We start from the raw sequence: 20,813 nt of genomic DNA on the forward strand, positions 1-20,813 counted from the left end.
AAGCTATTGTAATTAAAACAGCATTGTATTGGCAGAACATTGGACACATAGATCAGTGGAACAGAATTGTGAGCCCAGAAATAAACCCACACATATATGTATAATTAATTTATGACAAAGGAGCAAAGAACATACAATGGAGAAAGAATAGTCTCCTCAATAAATTGTGTTGGGAAAATGGATAGCCACATACAAAAGAATGAAACTAGACCACTATCCTACACCACATACAAAAATCAACTCCAAATGTATTAAAGACTTGAATATAAGACCTGAAACCATAAAATTCCTAGAAGAAAACATAGTATACTTTTTGACATTGGTCTTAGCATATCCTTCTGGGTGTGTCTCCTCAGGGAAGGGAAATAAAAGCAAAAACAAAAAAATCAAAAAACAAAAAACACAAATGAGACTACATCAAATTAAAAAGCTTCTGCCCTGCAAAGGAAAGCATCAACAAAATGAAAAGACAGCCTACCAACTGGGAGAAGATATTTGCAAATCATATACCCATTAAGAGGCTAATATTCAAAATATATAAAGAACTCATACAACTCAACAACAACAACAACAAAAGACCTAATTAAAAAATGGGCAGAGGATCATAATAGACATTTTTCCAAAGAATACACATAAATGGTCAATGGGTACATGAAAAGATGCTCAATATCACTAATCATCAAGGAAATGCAAATCAAAACCACAATTAGGTATCATCTCATGCCTGTTTGAATGGTTATTATCAAAAAAGGCAAGAAACAAGTGTTAGAGAGGATGTGGAAAAGAGGGAATCTTTGTATACTGTTGATGGTAATGTGAATTGGTGCAGCTACTATGGAAAACAGTATGGAGATTCTTCAAAAAAATTAAGACTAGAACTACCATATGACTCAGCTGTTCCACTTCTGGGTATTTATCACAAGAATATGAAAACACTAATTTTAAAAGATATATGCACCCCTCTGTTTATCACAGCATTATTTACAATAGGCAAGATATGGAAACAACCTAAGTGCCCACCAACAGATGAATGGATAAAGAAGATGCGATATATATCTATATCTATATATCTATATATATAAAATCATACTGTAATGTATACAGAAATAGAAATATAGTACACATGAAACATATAATGTTACAAACCAGCAAAAAAAAAAAATAGGAACTTACAACTCAAGAGCAAAAAACCAAACAATCCATTTATAAAATGGGCAGAGGATCTGAATAAACATTTCTCCAAAGAAGACATACAAATGATCATAACTTGGTACAGTTACTTTGGAAAACAGTATGGAGGTTCCTCAAAAAATTAAAATAGAATGACCGTATGATACAGCAATTCCATTTCTGAGTATGCATCTGAAGGAAATTAAATTATCATCTTGAAGAGATATGTATGCCCCCATGTTCATTGCAGCATTATTTATAATAGCCAAGATATGGAAATAACCTAAGTGTCCATCAGTGGATGAATGGGTAAAGAAAATATGGTATATATATGCAACGAAATATTATTCAGTCATAAAAAAGTAAATCCTGCCTTTTGCAACAACATGGATAGACCTTGAGGTCATTATGCTAAGTGAAATAAGTCAGACATAAAATAAGCACATTTAGGAATTCAGAAAATCTTTTGAAATAATGCATTTTATGTAAAAAAAAATGTTATAATATTAGTGTTATTTACTATAACACTTAACATTCTGAAAAATGTTCTAAAACTTAAAGTCCCAAACCAGTCATTTGTTTTCCTGGTTTTTTATGTTTTCCATAAAGAAATGTGTACTGTCAGTATTAAAGTGGTACTATTTCTAATTATCCAGTGTGATATTGGGGTTGGTTAGGTAAGAAGATGATTTATTTCTTAATTGTTCTGTTTAGGAAGATTTGAAGTGTGGTTCATTATTCTAGTTAGAAATTCAAATACAGTGAGAGGCCTCTTTCTTTTTCATCTTCATTTCTTCTAACAGACTGTGTCATATCAAGAATGACTCATTAATCTTGGCCTAGAAGGACTTCTTCACTTTAGCTGTTTGTTATTCATGCTACAAAGTAGGTGGCCTACAGAGAGTAGATGGCTTTTCCCTATAGCTCTTAAGCTTGTAATTTAATGATAAAGTACTAAATACAGATTAATGTAATATGTAACCAGTTTATAAGGTACTCTCATCAGTTTAGCTTAGATTTTGTTCTCAAAGTAGTCCTTCATTGCAAGGGTCTTTAGGTTCCCATACTTCTGTATCCTCCAGACTTCTTAGGTTGTTTCCAGTCTAGCACAGTAAGAGGTAGATTTGGGTTGAAGCTGAGCTCTTCCATTCGTTAGCTGTATGATCTTGGACAGATTACTTAATCTCTCCGACACCATTTATAAGATGAAGATATGTGTCTCAGACACATATCTTGATGTAAGGGGTGAATAAGAAAAAGCCTATGTGTGTATCAGAGGTAGACAGTGTTGGAGAGGAGGAGTAAAGGGCCGTCTTGACAAGCAAGGTTAGCTTTAATAGGGGTGGAGTTGGGGAGAAGTAATGGAGAACATCAAACTCACCTCTTGGTTCTGTATTACACAGGATATGAGAAAAGAAAACAGCATTTCTTTGGTAGAGCTTCAAAAGGGAGTATCCTAAGTCTACAGTCTGGTTCATACCTTCTGGAAACAAATGCAGAGCTTTAACTTTTTTTTCCCCCCAGAAGTCTATTTGAGGGGCTTTCAAAAAAGATAAGATTGAGCAGTAGCTGGAAGAACTGGTTGGATTGGGGAAGGCAAAGGCTTTGCTTTTGTAAAAAATGTTGAGTTGAAAGAGCCAGTCAAGGAAATTTTGGGGATACAGGAAATAGGGAATAACAGAACCACTTCTCTAGGACATGGATGGGGAATGGGAGTGGGATGCAGCAGGGTGGAGAACAGGAATATTACCCAGAAACTAGAGGGAAGTAGGCAAACATCTCCTTACTGTAATTTATTGTTTTCTTTAAAATTTTCAAATAGGCCATCCCTGTATTAACAAAGATCCACTAGAGCTGGATCAACAAAGCAGTCTTCTGTGGACATGAGCAACAGAGGTCAATGAGTTTATGAGGATGATGAGGGAAGTAGCTAAGTAGAGAACAACCACAGGGTGTTGGAGCTGGAAGAGACTGTGGAGGTCTTTAATTCAACCTGTAACTTTTGGTAGGACAGACTGCTGAGCTTATGTGATTTACTTCTGAAGGACAAAGATGACTCTGGCCAGTTATCTTTGTTCCTCAGAAGAACAAGAAGAGTGGCCTTTAAGTCCAAGAATAACACAAGCAATTGAGGGGCACTGAGTCTAGAAAATTTGAAGAAAAATATTAGAAAAGAAAAGGTAATATAGTTTCCTTCGTGGTCTGAATCTGTGCTTAGACCTTTTTTTTTTTAAACATCTTTATTGGAGTATAATTGCTTTACAATGGTGTGTTAGTTTCTGCTTTATACGAAAGTGAATCAGCTGTACATATACATATATCCCCATATCTCCTCCCTCTTGCGTCTCCCTCCCTTTTTTTTTTTTTTTTTTTGGCTATGCTGTGTGGCATGCGGGATCTTAGTTCCTCAACCGGGGTCGAACCTGTGACCCCTGCATTGGGAGTGCAGAGTCTTAACCACTAGATTGTCAGGGAAGTCCCTGTTTAGACTTACACTTTTTTGGTAGCAGTAGCAATATTCTGGTAGTCATAATGGCTTTCTTCTTACTGCTGAGATTGGGCAATGACTGAGATGATGTGGCTCAGCATATTTGGTACCACTCTTTAGAACCCAGATATTGACTTTGATTATGTTGATTCTATTTTATTTAAAAATATTTAGTAATTTTTTTTGTCTACATAGTATTTTTATTCAGGATTTGTTTTGATTGTGATGTTAGTGTTTGATAATATGAGAATTTATAGTACTTGAATAACAGGGTCTAAAAAGTTTCAACCCTTTCTTTCTTTTTTAATAAATTTATTTTTAATTTATTTATTTTTGGCTGCATTGGGTCTTCATTGCTGTGCACGGGCTTTCTCTAGTTGTGGCAAGCAGGGGCTTCTCTTTGTTGCGGTGTGTGGGCTTCTCATTGCGGTGGCTTCTCTTGTTGCAGAGCACGGGTTCTAGGCGTGGGGGCTTCAGTAGTTGTGGCACGCAGGCTCAGTTCTAGAGCACAGGCTCAGTAGTTGTGGCGCACAGGCTTAGTTGCTCTGCAGCATGTGGGATCTTTCCGGACCAGGGATTGAACCCATATCCCCTGCATGGGCAGGCAGATTCTTAACCACTGTGCCACGAGGGAAGTCCCTCAACAGTTTCATTGTTAGAAAGGCTTCATTAGAGAAGCCGAAATCCCCTGAAATTAAAGGACATACTTAACTCAGATGATCCATTTCTTGCTCACTCACTAAGTAAACTCAGTCCTTTGGTTCTTTGCAAATCTCCACCAGATGAGATCATACCTGTAGAGATTTCTGGATACTGGGATATAAACCATGCAGAGGAGACTAGTCAATTCCTGCTATATTTACAGGGGAGGAAATTTTAAATGCTGTAAGAAAAAAATAAGTTATCCAGAAACTCATCAAAATGAGTTATAGAATTGATGGGTTTCATATATGTAATCAGTTTGTGAAAACTATTATATTATCATTATAAAACATTTGAATGTTGGAAGGCTGTTTGACTCAGATACGGTACTGATAGTGTGGGGTTTTTGTTTTGTTTTGTTTTCATGCTTCTTGTGCTGGGATTTATTGAGCTTCTTGAATCTGTGGATTTTTCATTTTCATCAAGTTTTGAATATTTTCAGCCATTATTTCTTCAAATACTTTTCCTATTCCTCTCTGTCTCCTATGATGTTTCTAATTATACACATATTAGATCTCTAAAAGTCCTAAAGTTCAGTGATACTCTGTTTATTAAAAAAAATTTTTTTTTCTCTCTGCTTCATTTTTGATAGTTTGTGTTGCTATGTGTTGTTGAGTTTTGTTTGGGGACACAGTTACGTTACTTGGAAAGAGTTTGATCTTTTGGATTCTGAGTTTAAGATTTGTTAGGCAGGACCAGAACAGTGTTAACTCCAGGGCTAATTACTCCCCACTAGGACGGTAAAACTTTTTTGAGTATTCTACCCCATGCCCCATAAATTTTGAGTTTTTCCGTGTGGCTGGTGGGAACGGGCAGTATTCCCAACCATGGGTGAGCACCAGGTCCTGTTCCCTTTAGTCTTTTCAGCCAGTTCTTTGCCCAGCTCCTGTAGTTTTCTCCCGGGCATGCACTGATCAGTGTTGTGCTGAATCCTGGATGGAGCGGGGCTCACTGCAGATCTCTGGGCTTCTCTCTGTGTACCTCTGTCCTCTCCAGTAGTCTGTCCCATGAACTCTAGTTGCCTTGCTCTTTCCTGACTCTCAGCTTTGTCTCCTCACCCCAGGGATTCTGCTGGTGTCTCCTTCAGTTTCTCCTTCCTGTGCTGCAGTCTCTCAAGTCAGTAAGTCAGGGCAATTGTAGGGCTCACCTTGTTTGTTTCCTTTTCTTGGTGATCACTGTTCTTCTTTGGCTGATAAACAGTGTCTTGAAAACAGTTGTTCCATATCTTTTGTCCATTTTTTGCTTGTTTCAGGTAGAAGGGTAAATTTGGTCCCTGTTACTCCATCTTGGCTGATCTTATTTTTAAAGATTTTCCCAGTAGCATTTTATTTTTCTTCTGGGAAGACGTAATTAGCACTTAAGAAATCAGACTACATATTTAGAATTTAAGATAATTCAGATCAGGTGAGGGTTTGCATTATTATTTTAATAAAAAAATGTAAACAAGTATAAGCTATGTGAGGCCCAGAGAGTTTTCTTCTTGACCTTTTAATTTAACCCCTGTAATGGCCAAGTCCCCTGCCTAAAATTTCTGATTGGGCATTGTAATTGGTATATATCAAACTTTTTACTATGACTTCTAAGTCTGTTTATCTCTGATTTTCTCCCTGTACTTCCCTTAAGAAAATAACTCCAGGAAGACAACTGGGGCAGTTTTAGGCCTTTCACTTCTCTTTGGGATTCCAGCCCTGTGCTGCCTGCTGTCCAATATATGAAAAGAGTGTCATACATGATGCCCCATTTTCTAGTTGTTTTCAATGGGAAGATGAGTTTGATTCCAGTTAGTAAAGTATGTCATGGTCAGAAGAGGTCCTTTATTTTGCTGGTTATTTTATCTCCTCTTTCTAACATTGTTCCTGGTACAAAGGAATCAATCAGTCAATCAAGAAAACCAGTGTTTTCTTGTTTCCTTCATCTCATTTCTGAGTACCTGATAATATGCATGATTAATTTGTTAATTACAATTACTAATATATGGAAATATAAGCAGTGTGTTAGGATCTTTACATTTCATACCTGTTGCTATTATATATACCTGAATGGAATAAATTATTTTCTGTGGAAAATTCTAACATTTAATTTTTAAAAATTAATTTAGACTATTTCCCCAAAGTAAGTTAAACTAGTGAGTTTTTACCACTTTATGGAGGAGCTGCTAATATTTCCTACTACCTTTGAGTAGATATTGTTTTATATTTTTCACACTATCACGTAATGATTAAAAAATAACTCATCTTGTTCTGTATTATTTTATTTTAGATATAATTTTGGCTTGTAGTGTGATGATTGTTCCCTGTTCCATATGAGAGCTGCAATTTAATTACATGGAAGCATCTGTCCTAAATTTGGAGTGATATAGTAAAGGCTGGTGTTTCGTATTTTAGTAAGCCCTATGTTTAGAAGTGCTATCGTGGTGTTAGGTCACAGTGTGTATGTATTTTGAGCAGCTTGTGGATGGAATTTGAGTTGGAATTGAGTGGATGGAATTGAGAAATAATTTTGTTTTGTGATTAGATTTTTCTAAAATTAACTTCAGATATTTTCACTTTTTATTATTTCTTAACCTGTCTGTAGCTTTCAGCATCAGTGACTCTGACTACTGGTAAAATTCCATTATGAGGAACATTATTAATCCCTTAAGCAGGATTCTGTGTAATAAAGCAATTTGAATGTCTGCAGATGGTCTGCAGATGAGATGGTCTGCAGATAAGGAATTATCTTCCACAAATTATCCTAATCAACAAATAATTTATTTATGCTTTGGCCACTGCTATGCCTGAACTAAAGAGCCATATCTGCAAAGTGCTATATCAGTTTAATTATAAATGTTGAAATGCATCTTTTCTCTTTGTTTGTTTATTAAGCATCTGTTAACGTTTTACTCATCTCTCTTTTTAAGAAATATTCCAGCCATGCGTCTAATTCAAGTTATACACCACCCAAACATTTTCTTGCACACTCACTCATTCCTTTTAGGCCAGTGCTTCTTATTGCACTGTGTGCTGCTCTAATCCCTCTGTTGTTTTATCAGTTGAAGATAGACTTGTTAATTTTCCTTCCCCATCATAATTGGCATTGTTCTATGCTATCTAATTCCAGTTTGAAACAATTAAAAAAATCTTTTAATGGCATATTTTCACTTAATGGTTTTATTCTACATTTGTTCCTCTTTCCCTCCCTCTCACCCTTCCTTCTTTCAAAGAATATTTAGTAGCTATTATTTTAGGCATCACAGTGAATACCTAAAATAGTGAACACAGAGACACAGTACTACCCTTATGGAGCTTCCACTGTAGTTGGGGAGACATTAAAAAAAATGGTATACATACAAATAAATAGTTGTTTTAAGTGCTAAGATAAAGAATAGCAAGCATTAGACCTACATGAGATTTAGCTGATTCCTAAAGGAAGAGGTGGATCTTGCTATGTGAAAGAGAGGATGAGCTCCCAGGAAGAGAGAATGTTTAGGAAATTAAAGGAAGACCAGTGCTACTAGAAGTTATTTAGCAGGGTAGATAATGGCAAAAACAGAAGTTGAAAGGATAGACAGAGGACACATAATCTGAGACACTATAGGTCTTAGAAGGAAGTTTGGATTTTTCTTTAAATGAAAAGGAAAGCCAGTGTAGGATTTTATGCAGGAGATGACAATTTCTTTTGCTACTTTAAGGAGAATGGTTTGGAAAGGAGCATGAGTAGAAGAGAGGACACCAATTAGGAGGTGCTGCAACAGTCTCAGCCAGAGATAATCATATCTTCCAAAAGGGGTGGCAGTGAATATGAAGAGAAGTGGGTAGATTTGTGGTAGACTTTGGAGGGAGAATCAGAAGGAGTTTCTGATGGATTGTTCATGTGCAAGGGTGACTTGAGCTTCAGAAGAACAGAGACTTCTAGGAAGAGAGGGCATATTTATTAGCAGTATTAGGTTGTTTTTAGTAGGATCAAGCCAGGTTTTTGTTACAGATAGAAGACAAGTGGAAAGTTCTGATAAGAAGTATAAGGAGTTTTCTAATCATAGAGCAAGAGTTCTTGAGAGTACAGGATTCTATAGATAGTGTCCTGGGTCAGAATAGGAGATATTGAGGGCAATATGGGGTTGACAGTTGGGGTGATAATATATACCTTAGGAGGTTTTGACTTTGCACAGTGACTGCAGTGAACAGGGCTATTAGACAGGATGAGATGTGCCCTCCTGGGAGGTGAAGGGCAATCTGACCTAGTTGTGTGATCTTTAATGTTAGCTTCTAAGAAGGCTTCTCCCTAGGCTGCAAGGACTCCTACATAGAATCACAAAAATTTATTGCTACAAAGCACTTAGAGAGTATTTGCTTTTTGAAGATAGAGAATATTTGTTTTTTGAGAAAGAAACAGATTCCTCTCACTTTATTTTTAGTAGTCTTAATATTCTGCACATGCTATAACAGTGTTTTTCTAACATGGTATTTTTTAGAGTGAAAATATCAAATGAAAAAGGCAAAGCTACAAGAATTACTAGGGCAATTTAAATTATGTTTTTAATCCACATTTGTATAATTTTTCTTGTTTTCATCTTTGTTAAATTTAATATTTTAATGGAGGAGCTACATTAGTTTTAAATGGCTTTGTGGTATCGAGCATCTTAGTACTGAGGTTATTGAATTTGAAAGTAAATATGATGAGTTCGTAGGCCATCTATCTTATTTCATGTTCATAATAGCATCTCACAACTAAAAATGACCCTTTTCCCTAAAGAAATGTCCTCAAAGATTACTTTTTTAAAAAAACGTATTGCAGTGTATCAAAAAGCAGGATTACTAAGTTAGACCCTGGTGAGTTCTGACTAAGAATTTGCTTCCTTTAGTCTATACTTTTGATTTAGATACCTATTAAATTTTGATTTAGGATTATTTTGGACTACTAACAGAAACAGAAATTCTGTTCATTCACAGATCAAAGGTAATAGTGTAGAAAATTACTCTTGTGAAATATCTGACACTATACCTTGTCTATTTTTTGTATTTTTACCATGGATCCTCTCTGACCATGGAAAGTCTCCAATACCTGTTTCTGAATAGAATTTTGAAGACCTGTAGTGAAGAGCATTCCTTTTATTTTTTTTTCAGTATTAATAAGGTAGAAAGTCTAAAAACAGATGACTTGTTCTTCCAGCAGTATCCATATGCCCACTTGTCCCAAACCCACCATTATGTGTGTCTGCTATTGAGGCAATGTGTTGGGCTAGAAAACTCATTGAGAACTAATGGTATTTATTAAGAAAAGAGATAAGATAGAAATGTAGAGAATACAAGTATTTAAGACATAGACAGCAAAAGAAGAGCAGGTATAAAGTTTGAGAAGGAATTTTTAGGAAGGGAGGAAGGCAAGCCAGCATGTTGGAAGATGAGAAGCCATAGAAACCAAAAAAGAGGGTTTCAGGAAGAAGTGAGTCAGTAGGATCGGATGCCTCAGAGAAACAGGTTAAGAATGAAGATGGGTAAATTTCTGTTGCATTTGATCATTAGGAAGTGTTAACCTTACTAAGGCAATAGAATGGTTTGGGCAGAAGCAATATATCAGTGTGTTGAAAAACAAACAAGAAGTGGTAAAATGAAGACTGCAAGTGTGGCTTCTCAGAGTCCCTTAATCCTGTCCTAGAATTCTGCAGTCTCTGATTACTGAATTTTGAAGCATTTGTTCTTGAATTTAAAGATATTAAATATGAACCACTCATATAGCTCCTTGCCAGAAACCTGCCATTTTTATATTAATGTAATAATTTGTGTAAAACTAAATATTTAAAGTTCCTGAAGACAGCTAAGTGGAAACCTCTAATACAAGTGCTAATTTTATTTCTTATTTTTTAAAAAGTCTTGGCTACTTATGATTCAGCAGACGGAACAACTTAGTAGGATAATGAAGACACATGCAGAGGACCTAAATTCTGGGCCCTTACACAGGCTCACCATGATGATCAAAGACAAGCAGCAGGTGAAGAAGAGTTATATAGGTGTTCATCAGCAGATAGAGGCAGAGATGATCAAGGTTTGTCTTTCCGTTCTGGAATTCTTTCTTTAATTTGATTTTTAAATTCACTGAAATACTTTATCTTGTTTGACTTTAAAAATTGTTTAGTCACCATTTCCTGGCAAGAAATAGATTTCAGTGTCTCTAATAAGTGGTATCTTATTTTTACTGAATGTACAACATTATTGATTATAAGATATACTGTTACTTTATATACTCTCATGAAAGAAAAAAATGCTGCCAATTAAACGATGATACAATGCTTTCTTATCACTTAGAATTTTTATTTTTTACTCACTGAAATAGCTCTTTTAGGCTTTTAGAAAATTAATTTGCATCGTTTAATTCTATGCATATAATAAAAATAGGCAAAATAAATTAGTTGGAATATTTCTAAATTTTTTTCACAGAGTCTGTCTCTTCTGGATAACTTTTTACAATGGGTTTTGTTATGAAAATTTGCAAATGTACAGAAGAGAGAATAGTTAAATGAACTCCCATTGACCTATCCATCCACATAGTCAATATTTTCTTTCTTTTTTTTTCATCTATACTCTCACCTACTTTTCTTCTACACTGGATAATTTTAAAGAAAATTCCAGTTATTATTTTATCCATAAATATTTTAGTATATATTGCTAAAATAAATACTCTTTTTAAAAAAACTATGTTATCATTAACCACCTAAAATAACAATAATTCCTTAATATTATTAATTATCCTGACTATGCTCAAATGATTGTTAAATGTTTTTTTACAGTTGTTTCATTTGAATCATGATCCAAACCTGGCTCATATGTTGCATTTGAATAATCTCTTAATCTCTAGGTTCCCCTCACCACCCCACTTTTAAAATGCCATTTATTTGTGGGAGAAACTGGGTAGTTTATTCTATAGCATTTAATTCCTTCATTTTGGATTTTCCTGTTAGCAGCTTGTGATGCAGTTTCACATATTCCTTCATCCTCCTATTTTCTTGCAAACTGGAAGTTAGATCTAGAGACTTGATAAGAATTTGGCTGTTTATTTTGGGCAAGAATACATCATAGGTGCTGGTATAGACTTCCTGTTGTTTCATATCAAGAGGTATATAATGTCTGCTTGTTTATCTTCTTCTGATGTTAAACTTGACTAATAGGTTCCAGTGTTGCCAGCCTGCTCAATCTATTAAAAAAGTTTCTTTTCAGCCTTTCCCCTAATAGTTTTAGCAACACTTCATATTCACCGCTTAGATCCATTAGCTCAGTGGAGGTTGTAAAATGGCAATATTTTACTTCTGTCATTTCTGATGCAACTGTTAGCTGGAGTTTTTCAATAAAAATTTTTCCTGTATCAACTATTTGGTTGCCATGAGGTGTAAGGTAGGATAAATTCTTGCTTTTTGATATTAATTTGCCTGTTTGGGACTTCCCTGGTGGTGCAGTGGTTTAGAAGCTGCCTGCCAATGCAGGGGCACAGGTTCGATCCCTGGTCCGGGAAGATCCCACATGCCACGGAGCAGCTAAGCCCATGTGCCACAACTACTGAGCCTGTGCTCTAGAGCCCGTGAGCCACAACTACCGAGCCTGCGTGCTGCTACTGAAGCCTGCGTGCCTAGAGCCCGTGCTCTGCAACTAGAGAAGCCACCACAATGGGAAGCCAGTGCACTGCAACAAAGAGTAGTCCCCTCTGGACACAACTAGAGAAAGCCTGCGTGCAGCAGTGAAGACCCAACATAGCCCCCCCACCCCCTAAAAAATTGCCAATTTGCTGAATAGTGAATTGGTTGTTTAGCAAGTTCAAAAGTTAAGACTTCTAGTTTCCAGACCAGCATGTAAGAAGTTTGGAAGTTGTCCCTCCATCCTAACAACAAGTAAAAAGCTGAACAAACTGAAAAATCAACAACTCTTTCTTAGATCCGTTAGAGAAAGTAGGTCACAGAGCAGATGACTGCCCCCCCCACCCCCCCACCAATTGGAGAGACTGACAAGCAAATACAGAGAATCGCAACTTATCAGAACAGCAGCAGTCTTGGGAACCATTGTTGGTTGTAGAAAAACCTGAACTGTAACTGACAAATTCTGGAAGTTCAGTGTGGACATTTCTGAGGGTTACAAACTCCAGGAGGACCCACTCATTGAGGGGCCTTCACACTTGTGAATTTTACCTCCCAAATCCCTATGAGGTTCTCACAGAGAATATAGGAAACAAAAAAAATCTCATGATCCTGGTAGTGGCAGAGGAAAAGGAATAATTTTGACATATGCTAGAACATTCTGTTTTTAACAAGGTCTGTCGTCAGGACAAACTGTTTAGCCAGAACCTAACTGACCTGGGGGAAGGGAAGTACCCAACTCCAGCTCACTCTAGCCATCCTGTCCCATGTAAGGTGGGGTGGGGACTGAGAAGTACATGTGAAGTTCATGGTCCAGAGGTACAGGCTCAGTGAAAGACCAAGACCTAATCAGAGGGCTATAAAATGCTTCTCCTTCCTTGCCAACTTAGCACCACATTAGTACAGTCCTGTTTACCTCAGTTCCTTTTACCCAGTACATTATACCTGACAATCAAGAAGAAAGAGACAAGGCATACCAAGAGGCAGGAAACACAATTGGAAGAGACAGAGCAAGCATCAGAACCAGACATGACAGGGATCTTGGAATTATCAGACTGGGAATTTAAAGCAACTATTAATAATGTGCTAAGAGCTCTAATGAGTAAAGTAGACAGCATACAAGAACAGACGGGCAATGTAAGCAGAAAGATAGAAATCCTAAGCAAGGACCAAGAAGAGATTCTAGAGTTCAGTAACATTATGACAGAAATGAAGAATGACTTTGATGGGCTTATTAGGAGACTGAACACAACTGAAGAAAGAATCTCTGAACTTGAGTTTATGTCAATAGAAATCTCTAAAAGTGAAAACCAAAGAGAACAAAGACTGAAAAAAAAAGTAAACAGCATAGTCAAGAATTTTGGGACCACTACAAAAGGTGTAACATACATATAATGGGAAGGAGAAGAAAGGGACTGAGGAATAGAAGAAATTTTTGAAACAATAATGACTGAGAATTTCCCGAAATTAATGTCAGGCACCAAATGACAGATCCAGGAAGCTCAGAGAACACCAAGCAGAATGAATGATGAAAAAACCCCTCATAAACCTAGAATTCTGAACCCTGTGAAAATATCCCTCAAAAGTGAAGGAGAAATAAAGTCTTTGTCAGACAAACAAAAATTGATGGAATTTGTTGCCAATAGACTGAGAAGGAAAGTATGATATAGGTCAGAAACTTGGATCTACATAGAGAAAGAAAGAGCATTGGGGAACGAATGAGTGAAGATAAAATGAAAACTTTTATTTTTCTCATTCTTAATTGATTTAATGGATAATGGTTTATTGAAAACGATAATAGCAACAATGTATTTGATTATGTACACTCATGTATATATCCTGTGTGTGTGTACATATTTTTATGTATGCTTATATATAAGTGAAATGAAAGACAGCCATAATACTTGGGATGGGAAGGAGGAATTAGGATTATTTTGTTATTGTAAGGTATTTACACTATGCATGAAGTGGTATAGTGTTATTTGAAAGTAGGAGTGGATTAGTTATAAATGTATGTTGCAAACTCTAGGGCAGCCACTAAAAAAAGCAAAAAAAAGTATACCTAGTATGCTAAGAAATGATAGAGAATAGAATCACATAAAGTACTCAATTAAAACCACAAAGACAGAAAAATAGTGGAAGACAAAAATTGGAACAACTAATAAGGGTAACAAATAGGAAACAGTGACAAATATGGTAGATACTAATCCAAGTATATCAATAATTACTTTGAAGGTCAGTGGTCTTAATGAACCAATTAAAAGACAGATATTGTCAGACTGGATAAAAAAACAAAACACAACTGTATGTTGTCTACAAGAAAACCACTTTATATATAAAGACACATATAGATTAATAGTAAATGGATGGAGAAAGATATACCATACTAACCCTAATCAAAAGAAAGTGGGAGTAGCTATATTAATTGCAGACAGGACAGACTTCAAAGTAAAGAAATTTATCAGGGATAAAGAGGGGAATTACATAATGTTGAAGGGGTTAGTTCTCCAGGAAGACACTGTAATCCTTAACATATATGTGCCTAACAACATAGCATCAAAATACTGATAGAACCACAAAAAGTGTTAGAATTGTAAGGAGAAATGGATGAACCACTATTATAGTTGGAGAATTCAGCACCCTCCCCACCCCCCATCAGAAATGGACAGATGCAGCAGGCAGAAAATCAGTAAGGACAGAGTTGAACTTAATAATATCATCAGTCAACTAGATATAAGGAACATCTATAGTCTACTTCATCCAACAGCAGGAGAATACACATTCTTCTCAAACTCACATTGGATGGTTCAACAAGATAGACCACATTCTAGGTCATAAATCATACCTTAACAAATTTTAAAAAATGGAGTTGATACAGTGTCTTCTCTGAGACCACAGTGGAATTAAACTAGAAATCAGTAACAGAAAGATAGCTGGAAAATCCCCAAATACTTGAAGATTAAACAGCACATTTCTAAATAACATGTGGATCAAGGAAGAAATCTCAAGAAAAATTTAAAGATATTTTGAACGAAACGAACCTGAAAACAAAACTTATCAAAATTTGTGGGATACAACAAAAGCAGTGCTTAGAAGGAAATTTATAGCATTGAATGCATTTGTTGGAAAAGAAGAAAGATCTAAAATCTATTATCTGAGCTTCCACCTTAGGACAGTAGAAAAAGAAGAGCAAATTGAATCCAAAGTACACAGAAGAAAAGAAATAATGAAAATTAGAGCAGAATTCAATGAAAATATGAAACTAATAAAGTCAACAAAACCAAAATCTGGTTCTTTGAGAAGAATAAAATCAGTAAGCCTCTAGCCAGGCTAACAAAAACCCAGTGTGAGTACAAATTACTAATATCAGAAGTGAAAGGTACATATCCCATGGATATTAAAAGGATAATGATGGACTACTTTTTAAAAACTCTATGTCCTAATTCAAAAAGAGTCATTTAGGGCTTCCCGGGTGGCACAGTGGTTGAGAGTCTGCCTGCCGATGCAGGGGACACGGGTTCGTGCCCCAGTCCAGGAGGATCCCACATGCCATGGAGTGGCTGGGCCCAGGAGCCATGGCCGCTGAGCCTGTGCGTCTGGAGCCTGTGCTCCGCAATGAGAGAGGCCACAGCAGTGAGAGGCCTGAGTACCGCAAAAAAAAAAAAAAAAAAAAAAAATAAATCATTTACCACAATGTTCATTGCAGCTCTATTTACAATAGCCAGGACATGGAAGCAACCTAAGTGTCCATCGATAGATGAATGGATAAAGAAGATGTGGCACATATATACAATGGAATATTAGCCATAAAAAGGAATGAAATTGAGTTATTTGTAGTGAGGTGGATGGGCCTAGAGTCTGTCATACAGAGTGAAGTAAGTCAGAAAGAGAAAAACAAATACCATATGCTAACACATATATATGGAATCTTAAAAAAAAAAAATGGTTCTGAGGAGAGCGCAGCAACAGGGGTGCAGAGGGCAAAGCGGAGAGATTCCTGCAGAGGGGATCGGTGCCGACCAGCATTCACCAGCCCGAGAGACTTGTCTGTTCACGAGCCGGGATGGGTGGGGGTGGGAAGCTGAGGCTCTGGCTTCCGAGGTCAGATCCCAGGGAGAGGACTGGGGTAGGCTGTGTGAACACAGCCTGAAGGGGGCTAGTGCAACACAGCTAGCCGGGAGGGAGTCTGGGAAAAAGTCTGGAGCTGCCGAAGAGGCAAGAGACTTTTCCTTGCCTCTTTGTTTCCTGGTGTGCGAGGAGGGGGGATTAAGAGCATCGCTTAAAGGAGCTCCAGAGATGGGCGCGAACCGCGGCTTTCAGCGTGGACCCCAGAGACAGGCATGAGACGCTAAGGCTGCTGCTGCAGCCACCGAGAAGCCTATGTGCAAGCACAGGTCACTGTCCACACCTCCCCTTCTGGGAGCTTGTGCAGCCCGCCACTGCCAGGGTTCCATGATCCAGGGACAACTTCCCCGGGAGAACACACGGCGCGCCTCAGGCTGGTGCAACGTCACGGTGGCCTCTGCCGCCACAGACTCGCCCCGCATTCCATACCCCTCCCTCCCCACCGGCCAGAGCCCCTGAGGCAGCTGCTCATTTAACCCCGTCCTGTCTGAGCGAAGAACAGATGCTCTCAGGCGACCTATACACAGAGGCGGGGCCAAATCCAAAGCTGAACACCAGGAGTTGTGCGAACAAAGAAGAGAAAGGGAAATCTCTCGAGCAGGCTCAGGAGCAGCGGATTAAATCTCCACAATCAACTTGATGTACCCTGCAACTGTGGAATACCTGAATAGACAAAAAATCATCCCAAAATTGAGGAGGTGGACTTTGGGAGCAATGATATATATATATTTTTTCCCTTTTTCTCTTTTTGTGAGTGTATATGTGTATAGTTCTCTGTGTGATTTTGTCTGTACAGCTTTGCTTTTACCATTTGACCTAGGGTTCAGACTGTGCTTTTTTTTTTTAAGTATAGTTTTTAACGCTTGTTATCATTGGTGGATTTGTTTTTTGGTTTGGTTGCTCTCTTCTTTCTTTATCTTTAATAATTAATTTTTATTTTAATAACTTTATTTTACTTTATTTTATCTTCTTTTTTTCTTTCTTTTTTTTCTCCCTTTTATTCTGAGCTGTGTGGATTATGACAGATTCTTGGTGCTCCAGCCAGGCGTCAGGTCTGTGCCTCTGAGGTGAGGGAGCCAAGTTCACGACGTTGGTCCACAAGAGACCTCCCAGCTCCACGTAATATCAAATGGCGAAAATCTCCCAGAGATCTCCATGTCAACGCCAAGACCCAGCTCCACTCAACGACCAGCAAACTACAGTGCTGGATACCCTATGCCAAACAGCTAGCAAGACAGGAACACAATGCCACCCATTAGCAGAGAGGCTGCCTAAAATCATAATAAGTCCATAGACACCCCAAAACACACCACCAGACATGGACCTGCCCACCAGAAAGACAAGATCCAGCCTCATCCACCAGAACACAGGCACTAGTCCCCTCCACCAAAAAGTGTACACAACCTACGGAACCAACCTTAGCCACTGGGGGCAGACACCAAAAACAACAGGAACTACGAACCTGCACCTGTGAAAAGGAGACCCCAAACACAGTAAGTTAAGCAAAATGACAAGACAGAGAAACACACAGCAGATAAAGGAGCAAGGTAAAAACCTGCCTATTGAAGAGGAAATAGGCAGTGTACCTGAAAAAGAATTCAGAATAATGATAGTAAGGATGATCCAAAATCTTGGAAATAGAACGGAGAAAATACAAGAAACGTTTAACAAGGACCTAGAAAAACTAAAGAGGAAACAAACAGTGATGAATAACAGAATAAATGAAACAAAAAATTCTCTAGAAGGGATCAATAGCTGAATAACTGAGGCAGAAGAATGGATAAGTGACCTGGAAGATAAAATAGTGGAAATAACTACTACAGAGCAGAATAAAGAAAAAAGAATGGGAGAGGATAGGCCCATGAGCCATGGCCACTGAGCCTGGGCATCCGGAGCCTGTGCTCCACAATGGGAGAGACCACAACAGTGAGAGGCCTGTGTAATGCAAAAAAAAAAAAAAGAATGAAAAGAATTGAGGACAGTCTCAGAGACCTCTGGGACAACATTAAACACACCAACATTGGAACTATAGGGGTCCCAGAGGAAGGAGAGAAAAAGAAAGGGACTGAAAAAGTATTTGAAGAGATTATAGTTGAAAACTTCCCTAATATGGGAAAGCAAATAGTCAATCAACTCCAGGAAGCACAGAGAGTCCCATACAGGATAAATCCAAGGAGAAACAAGACAAGACACATATTAATCAAACTATCAAAAATTAAATACAAAGAAAAAATATTAAAAGCAGCAAGGGAAAAACAACAAACAACATACAAGGGAATCACCATAAGGTTAACAGCTGATCTTTCAGCAGAAACTCCACAAGCCAGAAGCGAGTGGCAGGACATATTTAAAGTGATGAAGGGGAAAAGCCTACAACCAAGATTACTCTAGCCAGCAAGGTTCTCATTCAGATTCGATGGAGAACTTAAAACTTATACAGACAAGCAAAAGCTAAGAGAATTCAGCACCACCAAACCAGCTTTACAACAAATGCTAAAGGAGCTTCTCTAGGCAGGAAACAAAAGAGAAGGAAAACTCCTACAATAACAAACCCAAAACAATTAAGAAAATGGTAATAGGAACATACATATTAATAACTACCTTAAATATAAATGGATTAAATGCTCCAAGTAAAAGACATAGACTGGCTGAATGGATATGAAAACAAGACCTGTATATATGCTGTGTACAAGAGTCCCACTTCAGACCTAGGGACACATACAGACTGCAAGTAAGGGGATGGGAAAATATATTCCATGCAAATGGAAATCAGAAGAAAGCTGGAGTAGCAGTTCTCATATGAGACAAAATAGACTTTAATAAAAAACTATTACAAGAGACAAAGAATGACACTACATAATGATGAAGGGATCAATCCAAGAAGAAGATATAACAAGTGTAAATATTTATGCACCCAACATAGGAGCACCTCAATACATAAGGCAAATACTAACAGCCATAAAAGGGGAAATTGACAGTAACACAATCATAGTAGGGGACGTTAACACCCCACTTTCACCAATGGACATATCATCCAAAATGAAAATAAATAAGGAAACGCAAGTTAAATGATACGTTAACAAAATAGACTTAATTGATATGTATAGGACATTCCATCCAAAAACAACAGAATACACATTCTTCACAAGTGCTCATGGAACATTCTCCAGGATAGATTTTATCTTGGGTCACAAATCAAACGTTGGTAAATTTAAGAAAATTTAAATTGTTTCAAGTATCTTTTCTGACCACAACGCTATTAGAGTAGATATCAATTACAGGAAAACATCAGTAAAAAATACAAACACAAGGAGGCTAAACAATACACTACTTAGTAACCAAGTGATCACCAAAGAAATCAAAGAGAAAATAAAAAAATGCCTAGAAACAAATGACAATGAAAACACGACAACCCAGAACCTATGCGATGCAGCAAAAGCAGTTCTAAGAGCTAAGTTTATAGCAATACAATCCTACCTTAAGAAACAAGAAACATCTCAAATAAACAACCTAACCTTACACCTAAAGCATTTAGGAAAAGAAGAACAAAAAACCCGCAAAGTTAGCGGAAGGAATGAAATCATAAAGGTCAGATCAGAAAAAAATGAAAAAGAAATGAAGGAAACGATAGCAAAATCAATAAAATTAAAAGCTGGTTCTTTGAGAAGATAAACAAAATTGATAAACCGTTAGCCAGACTCATCAGGAAAAAAAGGGAGAAGACTCAATTCAATAGAATTAGTAATGAAAAAAGAGAAGTAACAACTGACCCTGCAGAAATAAAAGGATCATGAGAGATTACTACAAGCAACTCTATGCCAATAAAATGGACAACCTGGAAGAAATGGACAAATTCTTAGATATGCACCACCTTCCGAGACTGAACCAGGAAGAAATAGAAAACATGAACAAACCAATCAGAAACACTAAAATTGAAACTGATTGAAAATCTTCCAACAAACAAAAGCCCAGGACCAGATGGCTTCACAGGCGAATTCTATCAAACATTTAGAGAAGAGCTAACACCTATCTTTCTCAAACACTTCCAAAATACAGCAGAGGTAGGAACACTCCAAACTCATTCTATGAGGCCACCATCACCCTGATACCAAAACCAGACAAAGATGTCACAAAGGAAAATAACTAGAGGCCAATATCACTGATGAAATAGATGCAAAAATCCTCATCATAATACTAGCAAGCAGAATCCAGCAACACATTAAAAGGGTCATACACCATGATCAAGTCATATTTATCCCAGGAATGCAAGGATTCTTCAATATATGCAAATCAGTCAATGTGATACACCATATTAACAAATTGAAGGAGTAAAACCGTATAATTATCTCAATAGATACAGAGAAAGCTTTTGACAAAATTCAACACTCATTTATGATAAAAACCCTGCAGAAAGTAGGCATAGAGGGAACTTTCCTCAACATAATAAAGGCCATGTATGACACAGCCACAGCCTACATCGTCCTCAATGTTGAAAATCTGAAATCATTTCCACTAAGATCAGGAACAAGACAGTGGTGCCCACTCCCACCACTATTATTCAACATAGTTTTCGAAGTTTTAGCCACAACAATCAGAGAAGAAAAGGAAATAAAAGGAATCCAAATCGGATAAGAAGAAGTAAAGCTGTCACTGTTTGCAGATGACATGATACTATACATAGAGAATCCTAAAGATGCTACCAGAAAACTACTAGAGCTAATCAATGAATTT

The 20,813-nt window shown here is 37.3% G+C and overlaps 1 protein-coding gene across 6 annotated transcripts in view; it reads left to right on the top strand.

Moving 5' to 3' along the window:
* The window catches only part of FER (FER tyrosine kinase), a 474,202-nt gene that overhangs the window by 64,271 nt on the left and 389,118 nt on the right, over positions 1-20,813 (top strand). For 5 of the 6 annotated variants that reach the window (XM_067731395.1, XM_067731398.1, XM_067731392.1 and 2 more), the window contains one exon: positions 10,208-10,381. The exons of the other annotated variant lie outside the window; for it this stretch is intronic. In XM_067731395.1, coding sequence (XP_067587496.1) covers positions 10,208-10,381 — 174 coding nt within the window. The remainder of the gene's footprint in view (positions 1-10,207; positions 10,382-20,813) is intronic. 6 annotated transcript variants of the gene reach the window in all.

Source organism: Pseudorca crassidens, chromosome 3 (genome assembly GCF_039906515.1).
Source record: "Pseudorca crassidens isolate mPseCra1 chromosome 3, mPseCra1.hap1, whole genome shotgun sequence".
NCBI lineage: Eukaryota > Metazoa > Chordata > Mammalia > Artiodactyla > Delphinidae > Pseudorca > Pseudorca crassidens.